This window comes from Triticum aestivum, chromosome 4B (genome assembly GCF_018294505.1).
Source record: "Triticum aestivum cultivar Chinese Spring chromosome 4B, IWGSC CS RefSeq v2.1, whole genome shotgun sequence".
In the NCBI taxonomy this organism is placed as follows: Eukaryota; Viridiplantae; Streptophyta; class Magnoliopsida; order Poales; family Poaceae; genus Triticum; species Triticum aestivum.
The window spans coordinates 611,996,733-612,017,677 of record NC_057804.1 but is presented as its reverse complement, the minus strand read 5'-3'; the positions used below and the strand labels follow the sequence as shown (position 1 = coordinate 612,017,677).

The window sequence follows — 20,945 nt, the reverse complement described above, 5'->3', positions numbered from 1 at the left end:
TCATCAGCCAAGAAAGACACATTCTTGTGCTACTATATTTGTGCGGTTGCGCGCATGAGATAAGATCCGGATGAGGATGGCGCGCATAAAAAAATGAGCAATGTCAAAGCAGTGTACCCTGAGCTTCCTTCCATTCATGAACCAGTAGCGTCAACTACAGGAACGAGCAACGAACCGTCACCTTATATTAGTGGATCGGGCCCATCCATCCCATCAGGGTGTGCCGTCAAGCAGATCTCCATGCATGCATCTCGGATTGCACCTAGTAGCCACATAAACAGAGGCTGATTAGTACTAGTACAAAGGTACCGGCTAGGCCAAATCATCTCGCCTCGTTGAAATTCAAACCTGCCATTAACTTTCCCCGATCAGAAGAAACGGTCCGGATCCGATCGTTAATTCGGCGACCAGTGACTTGATCTCGTCCGTTTAAGCACTATACTAGCAGCAGATCACTGATCACATGGATGGACCGCTGCTAAGAATAGTATATCCTTCCTGCATATACAAGTCCGCAAAAAAGTAGCAGCCACACAAATGCAGTCAACGCTCCATTTGACTTGACCCGCTCCATCAGGCCCGTACTCCACTGGTTGAAACGCCCACTTCGCCGGAGCGGCGTGGTCGACTTCTCCACGCAGGGGACCGACCATGAGCAGTCAAACTTGGGATGCCACGTCGACCGACGTGTGCAAGTCGTCGCAACTTGCTTGGCACAGTACGAGACCACAAGCGAGCAGGAGTGCGCCACGTATACGTGACGGGCCCGTTTGCCTGCAGTGACGGAACCGTGCACGCTTTGGCTAAATATAAACGTGCGCATGCAGCAGGGCTTACAAGAACCATTAAGTAACTTTCACGTCCACGTCGTACAGTACATGTTTATATATAACGTCGTAAACTACAGTTAGCGCATGCTCTAGCGGCATACAGTGCCAGCCGACTGATGGTCCGGCAAGTTTGGGCTGATGACCTACCTGATGATGTAAACGTTCAGATGGCCAGCGTTTTGCCTGCGCCCGTGTGATTTATGGAATCTGGGTGTTCCATTTAAAAAAAAACCATTCATGCTTCGAAATGAAGCATGGAGGAAGTCGGACGTCACACAATTCGATCGATCGACCTATCGTTTTTCTCGGCCGGGGAAGAGGCAAGGCGGGCACAGTTTTGCCCTTTTCGATCGTTTGGTCCGTCCCAACAGATTCTCCGTCCCCATTAATCAAGTCCAAAACAGGAATACATGCAGCAATACTCTATGCTTGTCCAATTAGCAATTACTCTCACGTCAACCGCTGGCGATTAACAATGGCTCTCCGTATGAAAAACTAACTCGATGGGAGCACCAGGCTAGCCATCGTGCACGCACGTCCCGGCCGGTGAATGTTTCGACCGTCTGGGTACGAGCCCGACCCGCTCGAAGGTGCCACGCCCCTGCCTACCAGGCGCCGGCGACCTGATCCACCACCCGACGCGCGGCTCGCCGGCGGGAACAGTCAGTCGCGTTGACCTCTCGCCTCTACCAACGTGTGGCTACGTGTAACCGTGGTCCGTAAACCCGTGTTCGTTTTACCTTACCTTTCTCACGCGCACAATACATGTTTCGCGTCATTTTCTCCACGTAAAACTTTGGCGCGAACGGGTCTCCGATCGAGCAGCATCAAATCAATCAACCCAACGAAAGTGATCCGACGTCACACAATTCGATTCCCCAAGAAACGGGGCAGCACATTTGCCGTTTCCTTGCCGGTCCCAACGAACTCTCCGTCCTAATTTAACGTCAGTTTTTTTTCTCCGCCCGCGTTGATGATCCCGATAACCAGCAAGCTAGCCAGACGCGTCGGCTTTTGTCCTGCTTAACTAGGAGTATCTCCAAGTAACCTTACCTACGCGGGACAAAACTATGGCCAGATATAGATATACTAGTCAAACGATGGCAACAAGAACAAAAAAACTACTCCCTCCGTTTCTAAATATAAGTTTTTCTAGAGATTTCACTATAAACTATATACGAACGTATATAGACAAAATTTAAGTGCATATTCACTCATTTTGCTCTGTATGTAGTCTTTTGTTGGAATCTCTAAAAAGAAATATAGGAGTATTTAGGAACAGAGGGAGTAGTCAAGAATAATACTACGGATTCCCTAAAGGAAAAAATAGAAAAAAAATACTACTAGTATTTTTTGAGAAATAATACTACAAGTAAAGTGACCGTCTCTGTCAAAAAATACTACGGGACCGACCGGGTGTTCCCCCTCGCCCCGGCCCGGTGCCGGCCGAGCACCCAGAGTGCCATCACTGGATCAACCACCCCGTCCAACCTCGCGCTAGGAAACATAGCTCGATCCCTCAAACAAAAAAAAAAGGAAACATAGCTCGTATCAGCCGAAACCCGCCACTCGACATTCGTATCAGCTCTAGGCAGGTCTCCCGCTCCGCAGCGCGCCGCTGCCGAGCCACCCGGCCGGCGCGCAGGCGCGCACGCACGCGGTTTGACCCGGCCGCCGCGCGCCCGCGCCGCGCCGATAAAAGGCCCCGCGCGGCAGCTCCCTCCCACCCGGTTGCCACGCCCACACTTCGCCAACACACAACGTACCTGCGTACGTACGCTTTCCATTTCCTTTCTTGCTCCGGCCGGCCGGCCACGTAGAATAGATACCCGGCCAGGTAGGTACCTCGTTGGCTCAGACGACCGGCGGCTGGGTCTCCGGACAAGGAAAGAGGTTGCGCTCGGGGACCGATGGCGGACGACGACGAGTACCCCCCAGCGAGGACGCTGCCGGAGACGCCGTCCTGGGCGGTGGCCCTCGTCTTCGCCGTCATGATCATCGTGTCCGTCCTCCTGGAGCACGCGCTCCATAAGCTCGGCCATGTAAGTTCCTTCCCGGAAAAAGTAAATGAGTGTCTGCCCCAGTCAGACTCAGCTCATGGCTTCCTCCTTGTTGGCGTGTGTAAGCAGTGGTTCCACAAGCGGCACAAGAACGCGCTGGCGGAGGCGCTGGAGAAGATCAAGGCGGAGCTCATGCTGGTGGGCTTCATCTCGCTGCTGCTCGCCGTGACGCAGGACCCCATCTCCGGGATATGCATCTCCGAGAAGGCCGCCAGCATCATGCGGCCCTGCAAGCTGCCCCCTGGCTCCGTCAAGAGCAAGTACAAAGACTACTACTGCGCCAAACAGGTGAGCCTGTCGGAGCCGGAACAAAAACACAAACAAATTCCGGCCGGCCGGAGTTTCTTCTTGTTGTTTTCTTCCTGATTGGCTTGGCCTAACTGGTGTGGCGCGTGCTTTTCTGGCAGGGCAAGGTGTCGCTCATGTCCACGGGCAGCTTGCACCAGCTGCACATATTCATCTTCGTGCTCGCCGTCTTCCATGTCACCTACAGCGTCATCATCATGGCTCTAAGCCGTCTCAAAGTGAGCCTTTCTTTCTTTCTTTCTTTCTTTTTTACCGCGCGTCTGTCCTCGGTAAAACTGCTACCACCCATCCTTAACCTGCCCCGGCGTACTCTTCTTTCCTGCTGCAGATGAGAACCTGGAAGAAATGGGAGACAGAGACCGCCTCCCTGGAATACCAGTTCGCAAATGGTCAGACAATTTCCGAAATGGAACCTGATTGATGCATTTACAAACGCACGCAGGCAGGCACGATCAGAGGAGTGAACTGATGACATGTTTTCTCTCTCTTTCCCGTGCTTCCAGATCCTGCGCGGTTCCGCTTCACGCACCAGACGTCGTTCGTGAAGCGGCACCTGGGCCTCTCCAGCACCCCCGGCGTCAGATGGGTGGTGGCCTTCTTCAGGCAGTTCTTCAGGTCGGTCACCAAGGTGGACTACCTCACCTTGAGGGCAGGCTTCATCAACGTACGTACAACCAAAAAAAGCCCCCCTCCTTCTAGCTCCGTCAGCCATTGCCGCGACACTTCTGAAATAAGTATATTTCCGACACCAATGATCTCATGTCTTCTCTTTCCACGATTCCGCGCAGGCGCATTTGTCGCATAACAGCAAGTTCGACTTCCACAAGTACATCAAGAGGTCCATGGAGGACGACTTCAAAGTCGTCGTTGGCATCAGGTAGCTTACAACATTCCATGGATACGACTATACAATTGCCGCCAGGCTCCATATGATATTGCTTAAGTTCCACATGATACAATACTATCAGTTTGCTGCGTCATGGTCTTTGCTCCTGTTGGTCTTCCTTGCGTGATCTTGACACATTTGGCCTCTTTTCGCAGCCTCCCGCTGTGGTGTGTGGCGATCCTCACCCTCTTCCTTGACATTGACGGTATGGACCTTGCTAAAACACTTGTAATTTGTCTCGTAACCACCGTTCATTTTCTAACCTTTCTTTTCCCCTTCTTTCTGCTGGCAGGGATCGGCACGCTCACCTGGATTTCTTTCATCCCTCTCGTCGTAAGTGTGAATTTCTCCGTCGAAAGCAACAGCCAGCCCCATTTGATTGCAATGCGAAACCACACCTTAATTGAAAATGCCATTGTCTGCCTTGTCTTTCTCAGATCCTCTTGTGTGTTGGAACCAAGCTGGAGATGATCATCATGGAGATGGCCCTGGAGATCCAGGACCGGGCGAGCGTCATCAAGGGGGCGCCCGTGGTTGAGCCCAGCAACAAGTTCTTCTGGTTCCACCGCCCCGACTGGGTCCTCTTCTTCATACACCTGACGCTATTCCAGAACGCGTTTCAGATGGCACATTTCGTGTGGACAGTGGTATGCACCAGTAATTGGCAGTTCAGTTAGGGATGCAAGGCACCAAGTAGTGCTGATGAACTGCACTGACGGAGATTTACTTGTTCGTAGGCCACGCCCGGCTTGAAGAAATGCTTCCATATGCACATCGGGCTGAGCATCATGAAGGTCGTGCTGGGGCTGGCTCTTCAGTTCCTCTGCAGCTATATCACCTTCCCGCTCTACGCGCTCGTCACACAGGTAATAAAGCCGTTGATGAAGATGTCTGAACAATTGCTCTGGGAGAGGAGAAACAGCAGCCTTAATCATGTAATCGGTGTGATGGGTTGCAGATGGGATCAAACATGAAGAGGTCCATCTTCGACGAGCAGACGGCCAAGGCGCTGACAAACTGGCGGAACACGGCCAAGGAGAAGAAGAAGGTCCGAGACACGGACATGCTGATGGCGCAGATGATCGGCGACGCGACGCCCAGCCGAGGGGCGTCGCCCATGCCTAGCCGGGGCTCGTCGCCAGTGCACCTGCTTCACAAGGGCATGGGACGGTCCGACGATCCCCAGAGCACGCCAACCTCGCCAAGGGCCATGGAGGAGGCTAGGGACATGTACCCGGTTGTGGTGGCGCATCCAGTGCACAGACTAAATCCTGCTGACAGGAGAAGGTCGGTCTCGTCGTCGGCACTCGATGTCGACATTCCCAGCGCAGATTTTTCCTTCAGCCAGGGATGAGACAAGTTTCTGTATTGATGTTAGTCCAATGTATAGCCAACATAGGATGTCATGATTCGTACAATAAGAAATACAAATTTTTACTGAGTCAAAAAATTTAACCTGCTAAGCACAAACAAAAACCCTCTCATCTCTAAAAAATACCAAATGGCAATCAGTCTCATAACATAAGAAAGAGCTCTGAAGAAAATAATCTTCAGCCCCAAAAAGGTAAACGAGTGCCACTAATGTAATACACGTATCAAGCTACTGGAAGGCACCAGTACATTGACTCAACTGGAAATCTAACCAAAAGTACATTGCTTTTTGGGAAGAAACAATCTATAGTATAACCTGCGTAAATCATTAAAGGAAAAAAGGTATTCATCATCCATAGGCTAGTCAGCCTTGACACGAGCTCTTCTCTTGTGAGCAACTATGAGGATCAGCGATACTAACATGCCAATCACATGCCCAGCAATTGCGCCATAAGTGACACATATTGGCCATTCCTAAGAAAGATAAAAGGAAAGAGACATGAGTTGCAAAGCAAAGGTGGGGACAATAAGAGCAGACAGTCAATTGTAAGGCACAGAAGAGGAAGTCTCATCCATGTGCCGCTAAATACTACATTGAAAATACTCACTCCATTCCTAAATATAAGTCTTTTTAGAGATTCCAATATAGACTACATAAAGGAGCAAAATAAGTGAATCTGCACTCTAAAGTGGGTCTATATACATCCGTATGTAGTTCGTATTGAAATCTCTAAAAGGACTTATATTTAGGAACGGAGGAAGTAGAATGCATGGAAAAAAAAATGGGGGTGGTAATATAGACTAGTTCCAACAGCAGCATTCGACACACGAGAGAGCATCAGACAAACTAATGCATTTTGCATCACCACTCTGAATAGTTAGTCCACGAGCTAGTCTTTAAGTTATCATGTTACCTACTGGATATGCATAAACATCTCTACGAGATCCTGTCTTTCATGATACTCGTCCGGTCGTCCCATAGGTATTCAAAAAAAGTCAGAGTCAGTATCTTTACCTGCCAAGATCTCTCCCAGTCAAGGGGCATAGGCCAAGCACCAAACCACGCTCCTATTACAGCTCCATGAGAAGGCACAGAGATCATGTAGTCCACAACATTGGATGATGTGCAATAACTGACATACAAAAACACAAATCAACTAAAGTATCAGTAAGCACAGGGCAATGACAATAAAAACTCTCTATGGAATGAACTCATCACAATAGCACTTATTTAGGATTCAGGAATATACATAGAATGAGAAAGCGCATTCTGCCAATCCACTTTGGATGCTCCAAAGACACATGCTGCTGGAACAAACTGCAATCCCACGCGTTTAGCTTGTCATGCCTCAGTTATGCAAGTACATTATAGTAAATAATACTACCTCTAACTAAATATAAGTACATTATAGTAAATAATGCCACGTGTTGAACTGCAAAAACGTCTTATATTTAGTTACGAATTGAACTGCAAAAACATCTTATATTTACTTACGGAGATAGTAACCGCAAAGAAGAATGAGCACAAGACCAGCAAGTCTAATATTTTTCAGTTGTCAATCTTGTTGTGCTGAAGTACTCATTCAAGAATAAGTAAAAGCACAGCAAATGCCACTTACAGTGAACAGGGACATAAGACTTGACCAATAGATTGTCGCTATCCAGTACCTAAAAATGTGAAAATTTCATCAGACAAGGCATTAGTTTTTGACGAAGGACAAGTCATTGTTGGTATGAGTCTTTTATGTTTAAATTGACATATCCTTGTGCAACCCCGTCAGATGAGGTATTATAAAAAAACTAATGTTCAACTAACAGTGTACATGGTTATTCTAGTGATGACTCCTAATTAGCGTGCATCACGGGGACTAACAACCATACATGACCTTGTCAGTGGGAACTTACTTGATTCCAACAGGTGCGCCAAGAACAATTGCACCAAATGCATTTAGGAATGCCCCTGGCAGAGAGAAGCATGTATCATAATGATAAATAAATGAAAAGCAGAAAGACAGGCAGGTCCTAACATACTAACTCAGCTTGGCCTCTTGCTATTCCAAAGAGCAGATCAACATATATTACTAAGTCGTCAGTACTAGCTAATGACTCAGATTCAGCATTGAGGTTTTTCAACGCGTGATATCCTACGAGCACCATATTCTTCACACCGGATAGAAGTCTCTCCTTGCGCAAACGCAATGGATCAAAGTGCAAACGCAGCAAGGAGAACTGACCTATGGGCAAGCCAAGCAATCCCCGTGCAGCGGCCTTAAGGAACTGCAATCGAAGAAACAAAATCACCTTATATCACTGAACAAAATATATTTAGTTGGTATGGGAACAGGAAGAAACAGTTGATGCAACAAACCGAGCAGCGTTTGGGATCTCGCCGGAGCAGACTGAACACCACGATGACAAGCGGCGCCTCACAGACCTACAGAAAAAGCATCCATCCGTGTCAGAAGACACGTGGGAAGCGTTGTTGGGGTGAGAAGTGGGGAAGGGAGCATACCACGAGGAGGCGGAGCGCGTGGGCGGGGTCGGAGACGAGGGCGCCGCGGCCGGCGAGGAAGTGGGCGGCCGCGAGGCCGGCGAGGCAGAGCGCGTGGGCGGCTGCGGCGGTGAAGGCGCTGATCTGGGCGACCTCGGCGCCCATGGCGGGGCCGCGCGTGGAGAGTCTGGTCTGTCTACGAGGTGGGATTGTTGGTGCTGACCGACGGCGAGCTAGGTCGTGGTAGCCGCGGAGGAGCGAGGAGGCCGTCGAGGCGGCGCGCGCCTACTCTATCTCCCACGGCGAGGCCTACAGCGGCGCGCGACAGAGGCTGCGGACCGCCGCCGCACCGGGGGGTCGGAGATGGGAGCGACGCCGGCGGTGGTAGCGATGCGAGAAAGGGGGGAGAGAGACGGTGAACCGGTGGAGCCAGACCGGATAGCCAGTCGGAAGTCGCAGCAAAGTGGTCCGGTCGCACCACCCAAAATCTCGGCTACACACACGTCATACTCTTGTCTTCTCCCACGGGCACACGGGTCCGAGTCCGACCGAGCCCGACGAGGGTTTAAAGCCTTTCTTGCTCAGGTCCAACCCCATCTCGCCGCGAAACCAACGCCCGCGACGCGATCTGGCCGCCGAACATGGCGCCTCCGCTCCGCCTCGCCGCGCTCCTCGTCGTCGTTGTCGCCGTCTTCGCCTCCGCCGCGCGCGCCGATCTCGTCATCTCCAGGGCGGATCGGAAGGTCAGTGCCCTCCCCACTCCCCACGCCCGCTCCTCAGATCTCAGCACCCGCCGCTGTTGACGTCTCGGATCTGATGGTCGTTTGTGATCTTCTCTCGCGTTGCAGGTTGATTTGACTTCGCACATCGTCCGCGTCCTCACTTCGCTCAAGGTACGCTGTTGCGCTCTACTCCTGCTGTGGGAATTGAATTTAGTCGTCCAGCTCAGTGTTCCATCCTGTTAACCTACACAAGTACTCCCTCCGTCCCAACACAATATAAGAGCGCTTTTGACACTAGTGTAGTGTCAGTGTCAAAAACGCTCTTATATTGTCAGACGGAGGGAGTGGTAATGCTTTTGTGCGTGTCACGTTTGCCTGATTGACATGCTGCGATGTGGTTCATGTAGTGAGCATTTCATGAATCTGAGGCCTTCGTTACTTCATGCTAATGGGCACTGCCTCAATGGTCACCAGTATCCACAAACATATTCTCAGAACTGAGAAACGTACGGTCTCAGCCGTGAATATTTTTACCAGAATGCAAAATAGGTCACTGTATTAGAATATCGGTAATAGGGGCTATATATCTAAAATCCTTAAGTAGCATTAACTAGAATTATTCCGTTGTGAAGTGCACATGTTTCTTGCCAGCGTTATTCTAATAATCTGTTTGTGCTATTTGTCACGTCGGAATGCTGATGTTACTTATATACCCATTGATTTCAGGTTGAAAATGCTGGCTCGGAGCCTGTCTCCAAAGTCTTACTGGCTTTTCCCAACATCCAAGCAAAAAACCTGGCAGCGATCAGAGCATTCGGTACCGAGGGAAAAGTGAAGGGTCTCAGTAGTATTCTTCCGATTGAAATTGTTGAGCCTTCTGGTGTTCCCCCAGAACTAACCTTCTTTTCAGCATCGTTACACAAACCTTTGACAAAGGGGAAGATTCTTCACTTAGATGTCTTGACTGTATTTACACACTTTCTCCAGCCGTTCCCAGAAGAGATCACCCAAGCCGATTCGCAGCTTGTTGTCTTTCAGGATAGTTCTCACTATCTGTCCCCTTACCCTGTTAAAGTCCAGACGCTTAGTATCAGATTGCCTGGTGGAAGGGTTGAATCATACACAAAATATGGAAACACAAAACTTGTGGATTCCGAGCTTAAATATGGACCGTATGAAGATGTTCCCCCGTTTTCCTACAACCCTATTATTGTGCACTTTGAGAACAACAACCCATTTGCAGTTGCAAAGGAGCTTATAAGGGAGATTGAGATATCTCACTGGGGCAATGTACAGATTACAGAACATTACAACATTGTTCATGGTGGTGCCAGACTGAAGGGTGAATTCTCCAGGTTTATCTCTGTTCAATTTTTTTGTTTTAAGTAGCTTAACTTGTACGTGCGTTGAGAAGTCATGACCAGAAATATCTAATTCTGTTTTTCTGTTTGTAGGCTTGACTACCAGTCTAGACCTTATGCAAGAGGGGTTTCATCATTTAGGCATCTCATTGCTAGATTGCCTGCAAGGGCCCACTCTATTTATTACAGAGATGAAATCGGTAATATTTCAACATCACACTTATGGAGTGATTCGAAGAAGGTACTGCTGCTATTTATTTCATTTGTTATGGTTAAATTTCCCAACAAAAGCGCAACTCATGTATGTTGAATGCTTTTACATGTCCAACAACCTTATTGCAGACCCAACTGGAAATTGAACCGAGGTTTCCCTTGTTTGGTGGTTGGCAAACAACCTTTACTATTGGTTATGGTTTACCTCTTCAAGACTTTGTTTTCAGTGCTGATGGAAAGAGATTTCTCAATATCACATTTGGTTCTCCAATGGAGGAGATTCTCATAGAAAAGCTCATCGTAAAGGTATGCGGTCAGTTGCATCAAACCAGTATCATCAGGAATATGGGTTTTCATTTCCCCCCTTTTCTTTGATCTATTGAGTTCCACTGTACCAGACCTAATTTTCATATCATTTGACTATTTCTTTGGTATTGACATAAAATCAGTACTTATTTAGGAAAGCCCCAAGCTTTAGATCCTCTTAACACACATGAAAATATCAATTTGGCCATGTTTCCCTGAACTTGACATCAATCACTATTGATTTTATCTGCGCAGGCGCTTCCAGTAATGTGAATAATTTTGCATTACTTCCGTCTTACACTTGTATATATCTTTCTTTTCGGACAGGTGGTTCTACCTGAAGGTTCAAAGGATATTGATGTTTCAGCTCCATTTCCAACAAATCAATGGCAAGAGGTGATCCCCCGTTGGATGATATATAACTGAATAACTAGTTCATCCTATTCATCGTTGTAACAAAAGTGATGTGTGGTGCAGGTGAAGTATTCACACCTTGACATTGCTGGAAGGCCAGTTCTTGTCTTGGAAAAGCCTGATGTTATTCCAGAGCATAATTTGCATTTCCAGGTTTGTCTTCAGAACTATTGTTGTGCCAGTAGTTTGCACACTTGCACGATGAAAATTGTAAACTGTGTAAATTATTGGTCAAACTGAATAAATAATCTGTAAAAGGATTATAAGACTAGTTCTTATCACATGAAACAATACTTAAAGCTGCTAGTTATCAACAATGCTTTCTGTGAGTTGTTTGTGTATACTGATACCTAAGCAGTGTTTTATGTGAAGTTGTGAACTGTAGCTAACATTTTTTTTCCTTTGCGCAGGTGTACTACAAATTCAATAACATCTCGTTGCTCATAGAGCCGATGATGTTGATTACTGGCTTCTTCCTCCTGTTTGTTGCATGTATTGCCTACATGCACACTGACATGTCAATCTCTAAGAACTCTCCTTCTTATCTGGCAAAGCTGCAATGGGATGAGGTACAATTACTTTAAGCCTCAATCCTCTCCAAATTATTTGGATCAAGGACTCAGGAAAAATATACTCCCTCCGTCCCAAAATAAGTATCTCAACTTTAGTACTCCCTCTGTTCACTTATATAAGACGTTTAAGCCTGTTCAGACAGTGCTCTAAACAGTTCAAAACCAGCTGTCTAAACCGCCTTATAAAAACGAACGGAGGGAGTATAATTTTGTACTAAAGTTGAGACACTTATTTTCGAACAGAGGGAGTACAAAGTTAACTTACAACTCAGAAGGTGACAAATATTTGTGGAGCAATGTAATAACTTATAACTAGGAAAGCATTGAAGGACTGGATGATTTCCCAAAAGGTTGTTTAGTCTAGTTCTACTGCTGTGATATTTGTTATGGTGGCATTGGGATTTGAGGGCCATGCTGCAGGCAGGGTTATTATTCTAAGAAATGTTTGGGGAAGTGCCAAACTACTTTCTGAATCACTAGCCCAGAACCTTTATGATGGAATAAATAAAATGAACTGTAATAAAACACTAGTGAAAGTTCAGGGTGCTAGAAGGGCAAGGCCAGTTTGATAAGTTAACTGGAACTGAACATCAAGTTTCTTAAAATATAAAGAAAACAAGCATCTAGTTGAAAAGCCATGGAAAATATTATTATTGCAGATCAAATTTGAACCCAACGATTAGTAGGTAGGAGACATGACCACTTCCTAAACCGGATTGACCTTAAGTTTATGTGTTGGAATAATGAATAATGTTTTTTTCCTTGTAAATAAAGAGTTTGTTGTCATCTTTGTGCAGTTTTTTCTGTACTGTTTTGATCATATAACTTTAGTATCGTGCAGTGCTGATTTCTGATGGCTCTTTCGTTCTCCTGGTGCAGGTGCAAGCCACTGTTCAGCAAATCCAGGGCATCTTTCACCAGTGCTTAGCTGTTCATGATAAGCTAGAGACATCATTGCACGATTTGTCTAGGTCTGGAGACGCTAAATCTTGCAAAGCAGCTCGTAAAGCCGCTGATGCACAGTTTAAGGAATTAGCGAAAGAGCTGAAGCCGCTGTTGTTATCTGTACAGTCATCCCCTCAGTCTTATCAGATATGGCCAAAGGTTTGCTCAACAAACTTCTGCGACTGCATTTATGTCGTATATAAAAAAAAGAAATTGAGAAACATATCTGACCTTGCCATGTCGTGCAATCTGAATCTTGACCGCCTTTCCGCATTTATTCTGATTACCAAAAATAAATCATACTTTTTGTGCATTGTTGCTGCAGCTAGAGGACTTGGTTGCGAAGGAGAGGGAGATGCAGGAGAAGCTCATGGCGAGGCATGCCACCGTGGTTGACAGCGTCGAGAAGAAGCAGCGCGGGCAAGACATAGAAAACCGGATTTCCTCCCAGCAGCAGAAGATCGCTGCGCTGAGGCAAGAGGTCGAATCTCTTCTAGAGTACCTTAGCGAGATATGAGCGAATCCGGTCTTATCTTACATGATTAGTGATTAGACTGAAGGTCATCTTCTGCACTTTGTGTAGATGTTGTGTTGGTAACCCATTATCCTAGTTCCTGAGGCTAGGTTTCCTAGACTCTGTAATGTGATATAAGCGCCTTAATCATTTTGGAACTGATTAATTTTTTTGCATCATCTAAAAAGAAATCATGGGGAACCACCCCCTTGGGACTCCTTTTGCTTAAGTGGTTATTGTTCCAGATTAGTGGTGCAATTTCATCTGTTCAGTTTTTTTTGAAAGAAAGTTCGAGCTTTATTCATTAGAAATAATCATTACATCGTTTATGAGGATTGGTACAATTGCATTATGTGGTTCCTCAAACCAATTAGAAATGAATGAAAATCTAGCCAACTTGGCAAGTTCATGAGCGACTTTATTTGCTTCTATATTACAATGCTCAAATCTAGAAATAGGAAAATCGCAAGCTAAGTGAAAACAGTCATCAAAAATTGCAGCTGCTGCCCCCGAAGATCGTCCTCCTTTGTTCATGGTCTCGATCACCTCCATATTATCCGAGTTAATAATTATGCGATTACAACCCGTCCTTTGTGCAAGCGATAGACCAAATTTTAACGCCAAAGCTTCAGCCATCAACACATCTGCACACCAGTCAATCTTACCATTTCCCCCACCGATGAACCTACCTTTGTCATCTCTTAAGACAACCGCGATCGTACCCCTGAGAAGGCCGTGGTCAAAAGAAGCATCAACGTTAAGTTTAACAAATCCCGACGGGGGGTTAGACCATCCTCCTCTTTTCATGGAAGCCTTCGGCGAGGAGGCATTAACAAAATCGGCAGTGAGAGCGCCTATCCCCATGGATATCTGTTGTGCATTCTGAGTAGTCTCATTGTGTACCAATTTGCGCCTTTCCCACCACAAGTACCAGGCTGATATGGCAATCATGTCACGCACATTACGAGTGCCCATAATACATAGTTCCTGATCTGGTAATGAAAGTAAATATTCCAAGATTGCCTCACCCGCATAGTCTATTTTACAAGCTTTGTCGATAATATCGTCCATCCCTAGTCTTCTTCAGACTTCTTTTGCTCTGTCACATAGAAACAACAAATGTTTTGTGTCTTCTGGCCCAGATGAGCAGGCAGGACACTTAGGCGAGACTTTCACATGTCTATTAGCTAAGTTAACACGACACGGAATAGTGCCGTGAAGTGTGCGCCAAATAAATATTTTAACCTTTGCTGGAAAAGCAAGTTTCCAAATCCTCGCCCAAATAGGATTGACCGTGGTACGTCCCATCCCATTGGTATGTCGTAACTTGTTCCCATATTGGTGGTCCCATTCCACAAAATAAGTAGACCGAACCGAAAAAATCCCATTTTTTGTGAAATTCCAAGCTACAAAATCTCGCATATCATGCTGCGATATCGGGATCGTAAGCACTCGCTGAACATCAATAGGCCATAGAGTCTGTCTGAGAAGATCTTCATCCCAACTATTTAGGATTGGATTAATCAAATCTGCTACCTTCTGTAACGACTGGCCTCCCTTAGGGGTAACAATTTTACGGTTTGCACAATTTGGAATCCATGCGTCCTCCCAAATGTCAATATTCTGCCCGTTTCCTACTCGCCAAATATGACCACGCTTCAGGGAGCTCACACCCGCCATAATACTTTGCCAGGTGAAGGAAGATCCCTTCTTCAGGTCAGTATTCAACAAATCACCGTCAGGATAGTATTTGACTTTCAAAATAGTAGCACATAGAGAATCCGGATTCTCAAGAAGACGCCAAGCCTGTTTAGCAAGCATAGCCAAATTGAAACAATGGATATCCTGAAAACCCATTCCTCCTTGGTTCTTGGGTACACACATTTTCCACCAAGCCATCCAATGCATCCTCCTTTGGTTGTTCTCATCTCCCCACCAGAAATGCGCCATCGCGTCAGTAATTTCTTTGCAATTTTTTTTAGGAATTTTGAAGACCGACATTGCATAGGTGGGAATAGCTTGAATAACCACTTTAAGTAAGATCTCCTTTCCTCCAGCCGACAGAAGTTTTTCCTTCCAACCACTAATTCTCTGAATAATACGATCGATTAAGTATTGGAAACAATCGGTTTTATCTAAACCCACATTGGCCGGCAGTCCTAAATATTTGTCATTCAAGGCCTCAGTCATTATATTGAGAATTGTACACATTTGTTCTCTAGTGTCCACTCTCGTATTAGGGCTAAAAAAGATGCTGGATTTGTCGACACTGACCATCTGCCCTGAAGCTGCACAATACGAATCTAGAACTGATTTTAATGTTTCCGCAGTTTGCAAATTTGCTTTCATAAGGATTAAAGAGTCATCAGCAAAAAGAAGGTTCGTGACAGATGGGGCATCTCTGCAAACCTTTACTCCTAAAATATTCCTATTTTCTTCCGCATGCGTTAGTAAAGTTGTGAGACCCTCCGTGCATAACAGGAACAGGTAAGGAGACAGCAGGTCTCCTTGCCTCAGACCCCTAGTAGGTTTAAAACTTTCACTTTCCTCCGCATTAAACCGAATACGATATTCAACAGTAAAACACACTCCATAATAAAATTTATCCACACCTCACGAAATCCAAGTTCGAGCATAATCTCCTTGAGAAAAGGCCATTCAACCCTGTCATAAACTTTATGCATATCCAATTTTATCGCACATAATCCTTCTTTGCCTGCTCTCTTTTTCTTGATGGTGTGGAAGCATTCGTATGCCACCAATACGTTGTCCGTAATAAGTCTTCCAGGCACGAATGCGCTTTGAGTTGGGCTAATAATATCTGGTAGGAACACCTTTAAGCGAGAGGCAATCATTTTTGCAATAATTTTATACACCACATTGCACAGACTAATTGGTCTAAACTGGGTTACCTTCTCCGGAGAATTGACTTTTGGTATCATCACAATCGCAGTATCATTCCAACCAGATGGGATAGTGCAAGTGTTTACTGCTTCCAAAAACTCCTCGATCAGATCATCTCCTAACATTGGCCAAAACCTTTTATAGAAAATAGCATGGAGCCCATCAGGCCCTGGGGCTTTCAAATCCTCAATGTCGAACAAGGCTTTACGAACATCATCAGCCGTATACGGAGAAAGGAGGGCATTGTTCATCTCAGTAGATACTCTCCTCTTTACTAGTGATAACACATCCTGATTAGGTTGCTCGATCTCTGAGGTAAAAAGCTTTTTAAAATATTCTGTGATATGATCCTTCAATTCCGTATCTTGTCCCCAGACCCCAGTATCATCGAGAAGTTTTTTGATATTATTTCTCTTTTTCCTAGTAGTAGCTGCATTATGGAAGAAGGGAGTATTTCGGTCTCCGTGCATCAACCAATTTGCCCTACCTCTTTGTAACCAAAAAATCTCTTCCTAATCCAACAGATTCTCAATGAGAACTACAATTTCTTTCTGCCTAGAAAGAGAATCTACATTCATAGGGCCACGTTTCAATTTCTCTAACTCTTTTTTAATTTATTAATTCTCCGTTTTGGTCCCTTCAAGATCTCGCGGTCCAAGGAATGTAGATCGGCGTGTACTACCCGGGTCCTGTCTGCGAGCGTCGGGCCAATACCAGCCAGCTTTGCCTTCTCCCACGATGTCTTGACAATTTCACTAACAGTTTCTTCTTTAAGCCATCTGGCTTCAAATTTTTTAATACCCCTATTCAGCGGCCTAAACATATTACCGTCAAAATAATCCATATCCAAAATTAACGGTCGGTTGTCAGAATGTACATGGTTTTCATTAATCACCGCCGCCCGAGGAAATTTATGCGCCCATTGTACATTACATACTGCGCGGTCAAGACGTTCCCTAATATCACCTCTCCTCCATGTAAAGGGGTCGCCTAGGAACCCCATATCATCCAAGCCACATTCTGCTAGACAATCACGAAAATCCTTCATCATTCCATTCGGTCTCGCATTGCCCCCCTCTTTCTCCGAGGAATATAAAATCTCATTAAAATCTCCTAGAATCATCCATGGACGATTACCCTTATGATACAAATTATGAATATCCTTCCAAGATAAATTGTGATCGCTCCAGTTCGGGTGACCATACAAATTTCATCTGTTCAGTTATCATGGTAGTGATGCATTTTCGTGATTCCCATCATTGCCGCGCGGCCTAAAGGACAGGCGTTCCGCATGAATGGAAGTTATGGAGCTCAGTTCCCTTTGCAACAGGGCGTGCTTTTTGGCAGGAATGTCACTTTTTGCACCACCATGACTTTCAGACCATTAAACGCGTTTTCTGTTTTTTTTCTTACGCGAGAGGCACGGTTGTGCTTTCGCGAGAGTTACGGCCGTGCCTATCGTTAACGAAAAAAACGAGTTCTTTTTTCTTCCGCGACAGGCACGGTTTTGCTTTGCGAGTCGCGGTTGTGCTTTCGCGAGAGGCACGGGCGTGCCTCTTTCGGAAAGGAAAAAAATCGTGCTCCCAGTTCGGTTTTTTCGTCCGTTTTTTTTCGTGAAATTTTTTTCGTCAAAACTTATCAACATGGTATCTACTCCCTCCGTCCCAAAATAAGTGTCTCAAGCTTAGTACAACTTTGTACTAGACACTTATTTCGGAACGGAGGGAGTAGTTTTGAAGATCTCGACGCAGGAAATCCAACGGTGAAAGCGGTTTGAGATTGTGACGCACGGTTTGAGAGATAAAATATTTTGAATAAACCGATCTACGAAAAAAGGGAAAACTCTCAGGTTGCGACAAGTGACGTGCTGCATGTGCGCCACTTGTGGAATCCGGGGGGTTGGACTGATCTTTGCAAAGAGTACTCCTTAATTAGTGATTTCGAGTTATGAAAGCGCATGTTGACATAGACTTTAATTTTTTTGAGGGAACTTGGACTTTAAAATGGTTGATTAACGTGGGTGCATGGAAGGCCCACGTTAGTTACCAAAGCCGAATTAAGGCCCATGCATGTTCCGGTAGTTTGTCCAATGGGATTTTAATCGCTAGCTAGGGATATGGATGTGTAAACTTTTTAAAAGGGGGGATATGGATGAGTAAACTTATTTTTGTTTAAAAAAAAGGGGGGATATGGATGAGTAGTCTGATTCCACGATCTGATCTGAACGGAAACCGACCGACCACAAGAAGAATTCTCTTCTACTAGTAAGTTAAAAAAAAGGAATTATCTTCCGATATGAGTCGGAATAGGAACCAACCCCAGCCATATTATATTACTCCAGTAGATTGCTGTCGCCAGGAAAGAAGCCCTCGATCAGATCGATCCCCCCGCCCGCGACCAAGGAAGGAAGGAAGGAAGGAAGGAAGGAAGGAAGGAAGGAAGGAAGAAGATGAGACCGAGCATGGAGCCCAGGTTCGAGGCCTCCTTGTGCCTTCCCCCGGACGCCCTCGACATCCTCTCCTCCGGCAGCACCGCCGTCCTTCCTAGTTGGGTCCTCCTCGACTCGCTAGCCTACATGGTGCCCCCCGGCAGTGCAGTCCGTAACCACACCACCGCCCAAACCATGATGCCCGACGGCCGCACCATTGAGGTAACCTTTCTCATCGCCGATCCCCCACGTCGCTCCTACTGGTGCGTCTCCGTCTGCTGTCCAGATGCTGCTCCTCATGGCGATGGCAACCAAGAGCAAGAGCAAGAGCAAGAGGAGGAGGACAACCCCTTGGACTGCATCCCCAAGGTGGTTTCCTTGGCGGACCACCTCGCCCTCATCAAAGTCGGCTTAACAACCTGCAACCACTGGCTGTGGTTGGTCTACTCCGCCTCCGCCAGAGGGCCGCCGTCGCTCCTCCTGCTCCCGGACATCCATGACCATCAACCGTTGATGGAACCCTTGGGCATCGTGCCGTCCTGTGAGTGTGACAACAAATTAGGTGGCTGCATTGTGGCTGCTCTCAGCTACAACTACCAGCAGGTGGATCCTCAGTATGACCTCCATCTCTTCAGCTACCACGGCGAGGGCTCCACTTGGACTTGTACGCAGCAACACCTATCGGTGGACTACGGCCAAACCAGGAGGCCCCGCCGTCTCTTTCCAACCAAGGTGATTTCCCTCGGAGACGGGCTGCTAGGCTGGGTCGATCTCTGGGAGGGGATCCTCGTCTGCGATGTGCACGCTGCTGCTGCTGCTGCTGCCGCCAAAGAAGGAGGCTCCGCCACGGCGCACTTCGTCCCCATGCCAAGGCCGCTGCCCGGCAACCAAGACCTATACCGCCAGCATGATTCCTCGGCGCGTCCGCTGCGCGACGCAACCTTCGGCCACGGTCACATCAGGTGTGTGGAGATCGAGCAGCTGGTGAGGCCCAAGCCCAGGGCAGCACCGGTCGTGCACGATCCCTCCACCTTGCTTCTACTCTTGGATTCACAGTCACCCATGGTCCCGGAGAAAGACGAATATGAGGTCGTCGGTTGGCGGCTCATCACTTGGTTTAGGGCGCTCACCTGGGGCCACTGGCAGCGAGGAGCCATACTCCATTCCGACGACCTGATTGGAACAAGAGGAAATCTGGCATGGGAGGACCTGCAAACGTGCTCTCCCCTTCTCTGTGCCAACGACGACGACGCTGTTTTCCTCACGTCCATGCTCAAAAATCGCCCCCACCAAGACAAAACTGATTGGATCGTCACTCTTGACATGAAAACCAAGTCGATGACGAATCAACCTATGCCATTCTCTGCAGACAGGGCTCCACATGACGATCCAACCCACATCGCATGCGGCCTCACCAAATATCTCACCTCACACGATATTGCCAACTCTGATAAGTTGAACACGTCAGGGAAGAAGCGGCCGCGGCTTTCACAGGCAACTCAAGGGCAGCAACAACCTTTAAAAAAGCTCCTCCAGCCTTCTTCATCAGGGACAGGGAATTGATTAATACAGCAGAGTAGCATTTACTGTACTGTACTGTACTGTACCTACCTTGAATAAGTAAGGAGTAACATTCGTTCAGATAGCAATTACCCGTAGCATTCTTTTACCTAAAACATCTGCCCTATAAACAGAGTTAGTTCTGGCACAAGCACGACATTCATTTCAACTTGTGCAACTATGCAGCGATGATTTTAGTCCTGTCTGCTTACATTTGAAAGCCGGCATCATAGTTATTCTATTGTTTTATATAAGCCATCTATGCCGCCTTGGTTGTGGTTTAAACATTTGTTGCATGTACTCTAGTTTTGTGGTGCTTATTTCAGTCGTTTATGTATCCATCTACAGTTAATATAGCTTTTTTCTCACCTGTAATTAACAGAGGAAGAAGATTTAACAAGTTAGAAAAGGTTATAACGTTTAGGATTACAATGCTCATTACTCTTCCGTCATGGTTTTTCTCAGAGCATGGTTAATAGCACAGCCTGCTGCTGGCTATAAGCCCCTGCCACATCATCTATAAAGCCTTCACACACAATAAGCTGGTTTTTAGGTTGTCTCTAAGACTGGCCCTAATAAAGACATGGACATTTAATATTTGCGTGTGTATATCACCTGTTGTGATCCAATACAAACAATATCTTTGTGGCCATTTCAATCAGCATATATCTTCCATTCATGCCAACGAGATATACCTAAAGAAACTGATCAATATTCAAGCAATTTCAATATATATATATATATATATATATATATATATATATATATATATTTCATGCCAATAGAACAGACCAATGAAACTGATTAATAGACAAGCAACAAACAGGTGCGCATAGCACCATGACACCACACTTGAAGATTACTTGAGTCTTCCCAAGGAATCATTAACCAAACATAGAATTAAATAAGAGGCCCGGCAAGCAAGCCGTTAGTTTTAATCTTGACGATGACGATCAACAAACTGATGGCGTATAACACCATGCCATCAACACATAAACATTACACCAGTCTTTTTAGAAAACATAAACAAGAGATGATGCAAACAAGCCATTAGTTTTGATC

The 20,945-nt window shown here is 46.3% G+C and overlaps 3 protein-coding genes across 4 annotated transcripts; 2 read left to right on the top strand and 1 right to left on the bottom strand.

The window, feature by feature from the left end:
- Positions 1–2,434: 2,434 nt before the first annotated feature.
- LOC100037642 (protein MLO) lies at positions 2,435–5,541 on the top strand. Of its 2 annotated transcripts, XM_044515560.1 has the most exons (11): positions 2,444–2,872; positions 2,960–3,178; positions 3,298–3,414; positions 3,525–3,585; positions 3,700–3,860; positions 3,985–4,073; positions 4,238–4,287; positions 4,375–4,415; positions 4,520–4,729; positions 4,820–4,948; positions 5,041–5,541. In XM_044515560.1, the coding sequence occupies exons 1-11, from the start codon at positions 2,741–2,743 to the stop codon at positions 5,434–5,436; spliced, it is 1,605 nt and encodes a 534-aa protein (XP_044371495.1). In that variant the 5' UTR covers positions 2,444–2,740; the 3' UTR covers positions 5,437–5,541. The 2 variants fall into 2 exon arrangements, with proteins under 2 accessions (XP_044371494.1, XP_044371495.1); XM_044515559.1 differs by having other exon boundaries at positions 2,435–2,872; positions 4,238–4,415.
- Position 5,542: 1 nt separating this feature from the next.
- LOC123093576 (phosphatidylinositol-glycan biosynthesis class F protein) lies at positions 5,543–8,385 on the bottom strand. The gene is made up of 8 exons (XM_044515561.1): positions 7,966–8,385; positions 7,822–7,887; positions 7,688–7,730; positions 7,359–7,413; positions 7,073–7,121; positions 6,704–6,771; positions 6,469–6,586; positions 5,543–5,927 (listed from the first exon to the last, which is right to left on the bottom strand). The coding sequence occupies exons 1-8, from the start codon at positions 8,107–8,109 to the stop codon at positions 5,814–5,816; spliced, it is 657 nt and encodes a 218-aa protein (XP_044371496.1). The 5' UTR covers positions 8,110–8,385; the 3' UTR covers positions 5,543–5,813.
- Positions 8,386–8,454: 69 nt separating this feature from the next.
- On the top strand, positions 8,455–13,233 carry LOC123093575 (dolichyl-diphosphooligosaccharide--protein glycosyltransferase subunit 1A). Its single transcript, XM_044515558.1, has 10 exons — positions 8,455–8,687; positions 8,793–8,837; positions 9,393–10,021; positions 10,121–10,268; positions 10,370–10,546; positions 10,874–10,942; positions 11,024–11,113; positions 11,371–11,529; positions 12,412–12,636; positions 12,803–13,233. Exons 1-10 carry the CDS (start codon positions 8,586–8,588, stop codon positions 12,992–12,994), a joined length of 1,836 nt encoding a protein of 611 aa, XP_044371493.1. The 5' UTR covers positions 8,455–8,585; the 3' UTR covers positions 12,995–13,233.
- The last annotated feature ends 7,712 nt before the right edge of the window (positions 13,234–20,945 follow it).

What these genes read in the sequence shown, in the direction of transcription:
- LOC100037642 (XM_044515559.1), top strand. Translation starts at nt 2,741, where the DNA reads ATGGCGGACGACGACGAGTACCCCCCAGCGAGGACGCTGCCGGAGACG. An exon ending in ACTACTACTGCGCCAAACAG is followed by an intron (nt 3,179 to 3,297) that starts GTGAGCCTGTCG and finishes CTTTTCTGGCAG; the next exon opens with GGCAAGGTGTCGCTCATGTC. An exon ending in CACATTTCGTGTGGACAGTG is followed by an intron (nt 4,730 to 4,819) that starts GTATGCACCAGT and finishes ACTTGTTCGTAG; the next exon opens with GCCACGCCCGGCTTGAAGAA.
- LOC123093576 (XM_044515561.1), bottom strand. Translation starts at nt 8,109, where the DNA reads ATGGGCGCCGAGGTCGCCCAGATCAGCGCCTTCACCGCCGCAGCCGCC. An exon ending in ACGCGCTCCGCCTCCTCGTG is followed by an intron (nt 7,888 to 7,965) that starts GTATGCTCCCTT and finishes CTTTTTCTGTAG; the next exon opens with GTCTGTGAGGCGCCGCTTGT. An exon ending in ATTGCTTGGCTTGCCCATAG is followed by an intron (nt 7,414 to 7,687) that starts GTCAGTTCTCCT and finishes TCTCTCTGCCAG; the next exon opens with GGGCATTCCTAAATGCATTT.
- LOC123093575 (XM_044515558.1), top strand. Translation starts at nt 8,586, where the DNA reads ATGGCGCCTCCGCTCCGCCTCGCCGCGCTCCTCGTCGTCGTTGTCGCC. An exon ending in TCTCCAGGGCGGATCGGAAG is followed by an intron (nt 8,688 to 8,792) that starts GTCAGTGCCCTC and finishes CTCGCGTTGCAG; the next exon opens with GTTGATTTGACTTCGCACAT. An exon ending in CAACAAATCAATGGCAAGAG is followed by an intron (nt 10,943 to 11,023) that starts GTGATCCCCCGT and finishes TGTGTGGTGCAG; the next exon opens with GTGAAGTATTCACACCTTGA.